The sequence below is a fragment of the Carcharhinus amblyrhynchos genome, chromosome 15 (assembly GCF_965287045.1).
Source record: "Carcharhinus amblyrhynchos chromosome 15, sCarAmb.v2.hapA, whole genome shotgun sequence".
Classification (NCBI taxonomy): Eukaryota; Metazoa; Chordata; class Chondrichthyes; order Carcharhiniformes; family Carcharhinidae; genus Carcharhinus; species Carcharhinus amblyrhynchos.
In genome coordinates this window covers 66,541,912-66,552,233 of record NC_137338.1, presented here as the reverse complement: position 1 = coordinate 66,552,233, position 10,322 = coordinate 66,541,912, and the positions used below count along the sequence as shown (strand labels likewise).

The 10,322-nt window shown below is 44.7% G+C and overlaps 1 protein-coding gene across 3 annotated transcripts in view; it reads left to right on the top strand.

Annotated features, from left to right (window-relative positions):
* The first annotated feature begins 339 nt into the window (after nt 1-339).
* mbtps2 (membrane-bound transcription factor peptidase, site 2) overlaps nt 340-10,322 on the top strand; it is a 43,994-nt gene continuing 34,011 nt past the window's right edge. For all 3 annotated transcript variants that reach the window (XR_013888691.1, XM_080204105.1, XM_080204104.1), the window contains exons 1-3: nt 340-425; nt 830-978; nt 8,891-9,029. Coding sequence is in view for 2 of the 3 variants with exons in the window: in XM_080204105.1 (XP_080060231.1) it covers nt 351-425; nt 830-978; nt 8,891-9,029 (363 nt within the window). In the remaining variant the exon portion in view is untranslated. The remainder of the gene's footprint in view (nt 426-829; nt 979-8,890; nt 9,030-10,322) is intronic.

Below are 10,322 nucleotides of genomic sequence, written 5' to 3'. Positions count from 1 at the left end.
TAATCCAAACTGATTAGAACACGCATTGCACCTCCTCCAAGGCTTGACCTCATTTGCATCTTAGCCAAAAGGCCTAGACGCCGCTTTAAAAAAAATGCTTCACATGAAGCCTGAGTGTAACCTCACGACTTCAACCACGTACAGGACGGCAAAACTACACGCTCTAAAATGACGAGATGAGGCATTGCACTCCCCCTCGGACTCGAAGGTAAAAGGCCAAGTTGGCTTTAAGAGAGTGAAACCATAAACACAAACATGGCCGCCTCAACGACCTGCCGGGACACTCCGTCACTGTGACGTGTTTCCTGTCACGCGGCAGTCGCTTCCGGTAAGGTTTTTTTTCCGGCAAGATGGTTCCTCTTTCGGTTCTGTTGTTTCCGGTGGGGATTTGGTGCGCGCTTTCCCTGGGAGACTCGCTCTTAAAGGTGGGGACAGAGGGAGAGGCAGAGAGATCGAGTGATGCAGAGAGAGAGAAAGCGCGGGGTCCCATCCCACCCCGACCCCTCCCACACCATCACCCGACCAATCCCCATATCCCGGCCAACCCCATCCCCCCACCCGACCACCCATGACCCCTGTCTCCCGCACCCTGACCCTTATCCATCCCGACCCCTGGCCCTCTTTACCTCTTCCCACCTGACCCCTCACCTCCTCGGACCTCTGACCTGGCTGCCGTGATTCCCTCAATCCTCCTGACCCCATCCTCAAAAACCTGTTCCCTGACCCCAACTTCCTTGCTCTATCTGAGTGATAAAGGAAGTTATTTGAAGCTTTTCTGGATGGGTTTCTTTGGAATGACATTTATCCCAGTCTTTCTCTGATTGTACAGTCATCTCCCAGTCTCAAGGTTCGCTACGAAGAATGGCTGGCAAACTGTGGGATCAGCATTGCCCCTTTCCACGCGCGGTGGCAGACAACCTTCTTCAATCGACTCTTCATGAAGCTGGGACGATGGAGGCCTCAGTTACTGTACATCTGGCAAGTTTGGTTTAAATCCACCTCTCACAATTAATGGCTTAGGCTGGATTGCATCCAGAATCAGTTCATCATTAAGTTGACCACTTATTGAGGTTCGATGTGTCAGCCTGAAATGCTGTTTCTGTTCACGCTAACTATTGAAAGACATTGTGAGATGGAATACAGGCACAGGTGATGGAAGGTGATGGTCAAGTGAACATTTGAATAGCCAGCTGGGATGTTACGAGGGCATCAATTATGATGACTGCTGCAGCTGAAGAATTCTGGTTAGATCATAATTGGAGCACATGAACAGTTCTGGTCTTCATATTTATAAAAAGGGTCTTTGGAGAAGATGCAAAAATGATTTGCAGAGCTGATATCTGACTTGACAGAGGCAGATAGAACATAGAAAAACTATAGTACAAACAGGCCCTTCGGCCCACAAGTTGCGCCGATGATATCCTGGGCTTACCTATAACCCTCAATTCTATTAAGTACCATGTACTCATCCAGAAGTCTGTTGAAAGACCCTATCGAATTTGCCTCCACCACCACCGACGGCAGCCGATTCCACTCACTCCCCCCACCCTGAGTGAAAAACTTACCCCGACGTCTCCTCTGTACTAACTCCCCAGCACCGTAAAGCTGTGTCCTCTCGTAGCAACAATTCCAGCCCTTGGAAAAAGCCTCCGAGAATCCACCCTTTCAACATCTTATACACTTCTATCAGGTCACTTCTCATCCTTCATCTCTCTAAGGAGAAAAGACTGAGCTCCCTCAACCTATCCTCATAAGGTATGCCACCCAATCCAGGCAACATCCTTGTAAATCTCTTCTTCACCTTTTCAATAGCTTCCACATCCTTCCTGTAATGAGGTGACCAGAACTGAGCACAGTATTCCAAGAGAAGTCTGACTAGGGTCTTATAAAGCTGCAACATTATCTCCCAACTCCGAAACTCAATCCCTCGATCGATGAAGACCAGTACACCATACGCCTTCTTAACCACAGCCTCTACCTGCAAGGCTGATTTAAGAGTGCTATGGACCCGGACTCCAAGGTCCTTCTGATCCTGCTAAGAGTCTTACCCTTGATATTATACTCTTTCATCCCATTTGACCTGCCAAAATGGACCACTACATATTTATCCGGTTTGAAGTCCATCTGCCACTTGTTCACCCAGCCTTGCATCCTATCTATGTCACGTTGCAACTTCTGACATCCTTCCAAACTATCCACAATACCACCAACCTTCGTGCCGTCAGCAAACTTACCAACTCATCCCTCTACTTCCTCACCCAGGTCATTTATGAAAATTATAAACAGCAAGGGTCCCAGAACAGATCCCTGGGGCACTCCAGTGGTGACCGACCTAAAAGACCCATCTAAAACCGCTGTTTGCCTTCTGCGGTCAAGCCAGTTCTGGATCTACAAGGCAACAGCCCCTTGGATCCCATGCCCTCTCACTTTCTCAAGAAGTCTTGCATGGGGGACCTTATTGAACGCCTTGCTGAATTCCATATAAATCACATCTACCACTCTTTCTTCGTCAATGTATTTAGTCACGTTTTCAAAGAACTCAACCAGGCTCATAAGGCACGATCTGCCTTTGACAAGCCGTGCTGATATCTATTGAGCATACTAAACTTCTCTAAATGTTCATAAATCCTGTCCCTCAGAATCTTCTCCATCAACTTACCCACCACTGGGGTTAGACTCACCGGTTGGTAATTTCCTGGGCTGTCCCTATTCCCTTTCTTCAATATAGGAACCACATTCGCAATCCTCCGGAACCCCTCCTGTCTCCATTGACGACGCAAAGATCATCGCCAGAGGTTCTGCAATCTCTTCCCTGGCCTCCCACAGTAACCAGGGTACATCCCATCCAGTCCCGGCAATTTATCTATCTTGATGCTGTTCAAAACTTCCAACACATCCTCTATCTTAATGTCCACATACTCAATCTTTTCAGTCTGCTGCAAGCCTGCAGTACAACCACCCAGAATTTTTTCAACCGTGAATACCGAGGTAAAGTATTCATTGAGCACCTCTGCTATTTCTACTGGTTCTGTACAAACTTTCTCACCTTCACATTTTATAGTTCCTATCCCTTCACATGTCATCCTTTTACTCTCGACATATTTGTAGAACGCCTTAGGTTTCTCCTTAATCTTACCTGCCAAGGCCTTCTCATGACCCCCTCTGGCTCTCCTAATTTCCTCCTTAAGTTCCTTCATATAAGCCGTATACTCCTCTAGATCCCTAACATCTAGCTCTCTGAACCTTTTGTACGCTTTATTTTTCTTTTTGACTAGGTTCATTACAACTTTCTTGCACCACGGTCCCCGTAACCTACCAAAACCTCCCTGTCTCGTCGGAACGTTGTCGTGCAGAGCTCTAGACAAACATTCCTTGAAAATCTGCCACCTTACTTCAGTACTTTTTCCTGAGAACACCACCTTCCAATTTACTCATCTAATTTCCTTCCTGATGACTTCATATTTCCCCTTACTCCAGATAAACACTTTCCTAACTTGCCTGATCCTATCTCTTTCCAATGCTAGCATAAAGGAGATAGAGTTATGATCACTATCCCCAAGATGTTCTCCCACTGAGAGATCCGACACCTGTCCAGGTTCGTTAGCCAGTACCAGATCGAGTACAGCTTCTCCTCTTGTAGGCTTATCCACATACTGTATCAGGGAGCCCTCCTGAACACGCCTAACAAACTCCTTCCCATCCAAACCCCTTATCCGAGGGATATTCCAATTGATGTTTGGGAAATTAGAGTCTGCCATCACGACAACTCTGTTATTACTACATCTCTCCAGGATCTGTTTCCATATCTGCTCCTTAACATCCGTGTTACTATCGGGCGGCCTATAGAAAACACCCAGCAAAGTTATTGACCCTTTCCTGTTCTGAACTTCCACCCACGGAGACTCCGTAGACAATCCCTCCACGGCGTCCACCTTCTCTACAGCCATGACACAAAATTAGATTCGAAAGTTGGTAGAGGCCAGGGCTTTTCTGCTGTGAGGTCAAGGAATGACCTGATACTTATGATCTCGCTGGTATTTCTGATTATGCCGCCAGAGGATATGGTGGAAGCAGGCACATTAGCAACATTTTAAGAGGCGTCTGTATGGGTACACGAATAGGGAGGAAATAAAGGGATATGGATCGAGTAAGAGTGGAAGTTTAGTTAGGGCTTCATGATCGATGCAGGCTTGGAGGGCCAAAGGGCCTGTTCCTGTGCTGTACTTTTCTTTGTTCTTTATATAACTATCCCCAAGAAACGTTATAATGTGGTACACACTACCATGAGAGCAGTTAAGGTGAATGGGATAGACTAATTTAAGGAGAAGCTGGATAAATACATGAGGGAGAAAGAAATAGAAGGATATGTTGAATGGGTTCAACGAAGGATAGAAGGTAGCTTTTTAGAAATCTTAGTGTGGAGCAGCAGGGATGAATGAGCTGGTTCTGCACTGTATGCCTTGTGGACTTCTATATGAATCTTTGTCATGAAAATTATATGGGATTGTATGGAAAGCTCAGCTTGGGGCCAAAGTTTCCGCGATGAATGGTGACCCAGCGAAGTTCTTGTCCCAGTGATAAATTACAACATGATAGCTTCTGCTGATAAATGTACAGCCAATTCCTTGATAGACCTATATTACTGTTTAGTGATGTGTGATACTCAACAAATTAACTAATCTTCACTTTCAGGCAGATGTAAAAGATCCCATGGTCTACTTGAGGAAGGATATAAATAAACTTAAAAAAACTTAAAGCATTTATTAGTTCACAAGGAGGCTTCCATTAACACTGCAATGAAGTTACTATGTGCCTGAACAGGCACCACACTCAGTCTGTTCAGGCACACTGAGGGAGCTGTTAGCATGGTCAATGCACCCAACCAGCTTGTCTTTCAGAGGAAACCCATGCAGACACAGGGAGAACTTGCAAACTCTGCACAAACAGTGACCCAAGCTGGGAATTGAACCTGGGTCCCTGGCACTGTGAAGCAGTCGTGCTAACCACTATGCTGCCATCTTAACCACCGCCACCATGCCGCCCCAAAAATTGAAATGGAATGAGAAAAAGAAAAGCATAATCGACAGGATCAGAGTGAATTTGTAGAGGCGGTTTTGAATAAGTTCATTGGATTATTCCAGGGATGAAGGACTTGTCTTATGAAAAGAGATTAGAGCCATAGACGCTTACAGCATGGAAACAGGCCCTTTGGCCACATTTGTCCATGTTGCCCTTTTTTTAAAACACCTAAGCAAATCCCAATTGCCAGCATTTGGCCCATAATCCCTCTATACCCATCTTATCCATGTAACTATCTAAATGCTTTTTAAAAGACAAAATTGTACCCGCCTCTACGACTATCCCTGGCAGCTTGTTCCAGACACTCACCACCCTCTATGTGAAAAGAATTGCCCCTCTCGACACTTTTGTATCTCTCCCCTTAAACCTATGCCCTCTAGTTTTAGTCTCCCCAGCTTTGGGAAAAGATATTGACTATCTACCTTATCTATGCCCCTCATTATTTGATAGACCTCTATAAGGTTACCCCTCAGCCTCCTACGCTCCAGGGGAAAAAAGGTCCTAGCCTATCTAGCCTCTCCTTATAACTCAATCCATCAAGTCATCCTAGTAAATCTTTTCTGCACTCTTTCTAGCTTAATAATATCCTTTCTATAATAGGGTGACCAGAACTGCACATAGTATTGCAAGCGTGGCTTTACCAATGTCTTGTACAACTTTAACAAGACGTCCCAATCCCTGTATTCAATGTCCTGACCGACGAAACCAAGCATGCTGAATACCTTCTTCACCACTCTGTCCACCTGTGACTCCACTTTCAAGGAGCTATGAACATGTACCCCTAGATCTCTCTGTTCTGTAACTCTCCCCAATGCCCTACCGTTAACTGAGTAAGTCCTGCCCTGGTTCAGTCTACCAAAATGCATCACCTCACATTTGTCTAAATTAAACTCCATCTGCCATTCATCAGCCCACTGGCCCAATTGATCGAGGTCCCGTTGCAATTGGAGATAACTTTCTTCACTGTCCACTATGCCACCAATCTTGATGTCATCTGCAAACTTACTAACCAAGCCTCCTATATTCTCATCCAATTCATTAATATAAATGATGAATAACAATGGACCCAGCACTGATCCCTGAGGCACAGTGCTGGTCACAGGCCTCCAGTTTGAAAAACACCCTCTACAACCAACTTCTGACTTCTGGCAAGAAGCCAATTTTGAATCCATTTAGATACCTCACCCTGGATACCGTGAGATTTAACCTTAAGCAACAACCTACCAAAGGCCTTGCTAAAGCCCCTGTAGATGGCATCAAGTTCACTGCCCTCATCTATCTTCTTGGTTACCCCTTCAAAAAACTCAACCAAATTTGTGAGGCATGATTTTCCACTCTCAAAGCCATGCTGACTGTCCCTAATCAGTCATTGTGTCTCTAAATGCCTGTAGATCCTGTCTCTCAAAATACCTTTCAACAACTTACCCACCACAGATGTGAGGCTCACTGGCCAGTAATTCCCAGGCTTTTCCATGCAGTCCTTTTTAAATAAGTGCACAACGTTCGCCACTCTCCAATCTTCAGACATCTCACCTGTAACTATCGATGATTGAAATTTCTCGGCTAGGAGACTCGCAATTTCTTCTCTAGCCTCCCACAGTGTCCTGGGATACACCACCAGGTCCTGGGGATTTATTTGTCTTGATGCCTTTTAAGACTTCCAGCACCACCACCTCTGTAATATGTACACTCCTCAAGACATCACTATTTATTTCCTCAAGTCCCCAACATTCATGCTTTTGTCAATAGTAAATACTGATGAGAAATATTTATTTCGTATCTCACCCATTCCTTGTGGATCCACACACACATGACCTTGTTGATCCTTAAGGGACCCTACTGTCTCCCTTGTTACTCTTTTGCCCTTCGTGTATTTGTAGAAGCTCTTTGGATTCTCCTTTGCCTTATCATTGAACAGATTAGGCCTATACTCACTAGAGTGTAGAAGAATGAGAAGAGATCTAATTGAGGTATATAAGATGCTAAAGACAGGGTAGATGTGGAGTGAATGTTTCCCCTTGTTGGACATTCTAGAATGAGAGGTCATCGTTTTAGGCTAAGGGGTGGTAGATTTAAAACAGAAATGAGGAGGAATTACTCCACTCAAAGGGTCATGAGTCTGTGGCATTCTCTATCCCAGGGTGTAGAGGATGGCACAGCACTAAACAAATGAGAAGATAACTAGGTTTCTTATTAGTAATGAATGAAGTGAGTTATGTGAGTGGCGGGGGAGACAGGAAGGTGTAATTGCTGAAATTAGATCAGCCATGATTGTATTGAATGACAGAGCAGGCTCAAGGGGCTGAATGGCCTACTCCTGATCCTACTTATGTAATTTGAAGAACAGAGGAGTCTCTATTTCTTGATCAGCCCACTTTGGACAATCTGTTGATTTATCTCCTTGCTGTTTATGAGAACTTGATGTCTGAAAATTGGTTGCAAAGTTTCCTAGTGGAAGGATGCATTTCTGAATGGAGGGCTGTGACAAGTGGTGTTCACCAGGTTTTAGTCCAACCTATTTGTTTGATAATATACTGACAAGCTTTCAGGGTTAGCCCCTTCGTCAGGTGAATGGAGAGTTCTGGCCTCAGACAGAGCATATGCTCTGGACTAAAACCTGGTGTTGTCAGACTTTTTACTGTGTTTACGCCAGTCCAACGCCGGCATACCCACATCACAAGTGGTGTTCCTCAGGGATCAGTGCTGGGACCTTGCATATATATATATATGATTTGGATGAAAATGTTACTGGATTGATTAGTAAGTTTGCGGATGACGCAAAGGTTAGTGGATTTGTGGATAGTGATGAGGACCATCAGAGGATACAGCAGGAGATAGATCAGTTGGAGATTTGGGTGGGGAGATGGCAGATGGAATTCAATCTGGACAGATATGAGGTGATACATTTTGGAAGGCTTAATACAGATAGGAAACATACAGTAAATGGCAGAAGCCTTAAGAGTATTGATAGGCAAAGGGATCTGGGTGTACAGGTACAGAGGTCACTGAAAGTGACAATGCAGATGGAGAAGGTAGTCAAGAAGGTGTACAGCATACTTGCCTTTATTGGCCAAGGTATTGTGTTTAAAAATTGGCAAGTCATGTTGCAGCTTTATAGAAACTTAGTTAGGCCACACTTGGAATATAGTATTCAATTCTGGTCGCCACACTACCAGAAGGATGTGGAGGCTTTGGAGAAGGTACAGAAATTATTTACCAGAACGTTGCCTGGTATGGAGGCCATTAGCTATGAGAAGAGGTTGGAGAAGCTTGGTTTGTTCTCACTGGAGCGATGGAGATTGAGGGGAGACCTGATAGAAGTCTACAGGATTGAGAGGCTTGGACAGAGTGGATAGTCAGAAGCTTTTTCCCAGGGTGGAAGAGTCAATTACTAGAGAGCGTAAGTTTAAGGTGCAAGGGGGGAGGTTTAAAGGAGGTGTACAAGGCAGATTTTTTAATAGAGTGCCTGGAACTTGTTGCCGGGGAAAGTAGTGGAAGCGAGCAGGGTAGTGACTTTTAAGGGGTGTCTTGACAAGTACACGATAGAATGGGAATAGAGGGATATGATCCCCAGAACGGTAGGGGCAGCATGTTCGGTGTAGGCTTGGAGAGCTGAAAGGCCTGTTCCTGTGCTGTAATTTTCTTCTTTGTACATTCTATCATTTATAGTTTTTTAAAAAGTTTCATCAGCTATAAAGCACTTTTGCATCACCTGAAGGAACGAAAGGTGCCATATGCAAGTTTTTTTCTTTATCTAATGATCCTCACCATGTTGTGAGTGAAGTAATTGGATCACAAATTGACTTTGCAGGTTCAGTCTGGGAATGGCCTTTGGCATTGTCTCAATGTTTGTTTCAATGATGCTCCTGGCCAAAACATTCTCGCAGACGTTGGCCCTAATGACAGCCGAGGCCCCTACGCCTGAGAATGAACGCATCCTCCAAGTTGTGGTAAGTGGCCTTAACCCAGAAGGAAACAAACTTGAGAAGTTGGAGCTTTTCCTATTGGAATTTAGAAATCTGCAGAAATCTAAATAATAGTGTATAAATTTCAGATGAGAAGATAAGGACTGGTGAGGTTAGAAAATAAAGATTTTGTGCCATTAAAGGACACAGAGTTGTATCTCAGCAGCAGAATAATACATGGTGTCTGATATGATAGAATGTTAGAAGGAGGTTATTGTGTAGATGCCAGATCCCTGCTAGTAACACAGCTAGTCACACTCCCTGTCCTTTCCCCATTATTCTGTTAATTTTTTCTCTTCAGGTGTGTAAGGGTGGAGTTTGAGGATGTAGTGCCATAATTTGGGGGTCATGGCACAGTGGTATTGTCATTTGACTAGGCACGCAGTGACCCAGCGTACTTTTCTGGAAATGTGGGTTCAAATCCCTTCATGACAGATGGAGGAATTAAAAATTTAGGGAAGGAAATTTGCTATCTTTAACGGTCTGGCCTACCTGTGACTGCAGATCCACGTGCATGTTGGTGACTCTTTAACGCCCTCTGAAATGGCCATGCAAGCCATTCAGTTCATAGAATCCTAAATGTGCAAGAGGAGACCATTCAGCCATCGAGCCTGCACCGACAACAATCCCACCCAGGGTCTACCCTGAAACCCCACGTATTTACCCTGTTAATCCCTCTGACACTAGGGGGCAATGTAATATGGCCAAGTAACCTAACCCACACATCTTTGGAGTCGTATTCAACCTCTACAAATAGAGCAAAAAGGAATGAAACTGTTCGGACCATCTAGCATCAACCTGGGCACTGGAAACAACAACGGCAAAACCAGCCCAGTTGACCCTGCAAAGTCCTCCTTACTAACGTATGGGAGCTTGTGCCAAAATTGGGAGAACTGTTTCACGCACAGCAGCCTGACATAAAAGCAAAATACTGCAGGTGCTGGAATCTGAAACCAAAACAAAAAAATGCTAGAAAATCCCAGCAGGTCTATCTGTGGAGTGAGAAGAGAGCCAATGTTTCAGGTCTAGGTGACCCTTTCTCAGGGCTAAGAGCAAAGAAAATCAGAAAGGAGCGGTCAGGGAGAACTGTAATAGGACAAAGAACATAAATGAGAATAAACCGGTTGGGGGGGGTGGTGCTGGTGGTGGAGACCAGGAGCGGGAATGGAGAAGTGGAAAAATGGAAGCTAAAAAAAAGGTGCTAGGATAAAGCCAGTAATTACAAGCCAATTAGGCAATTACAGTGGTGAGCAACTTTTTGGAAACAAATATGGACAT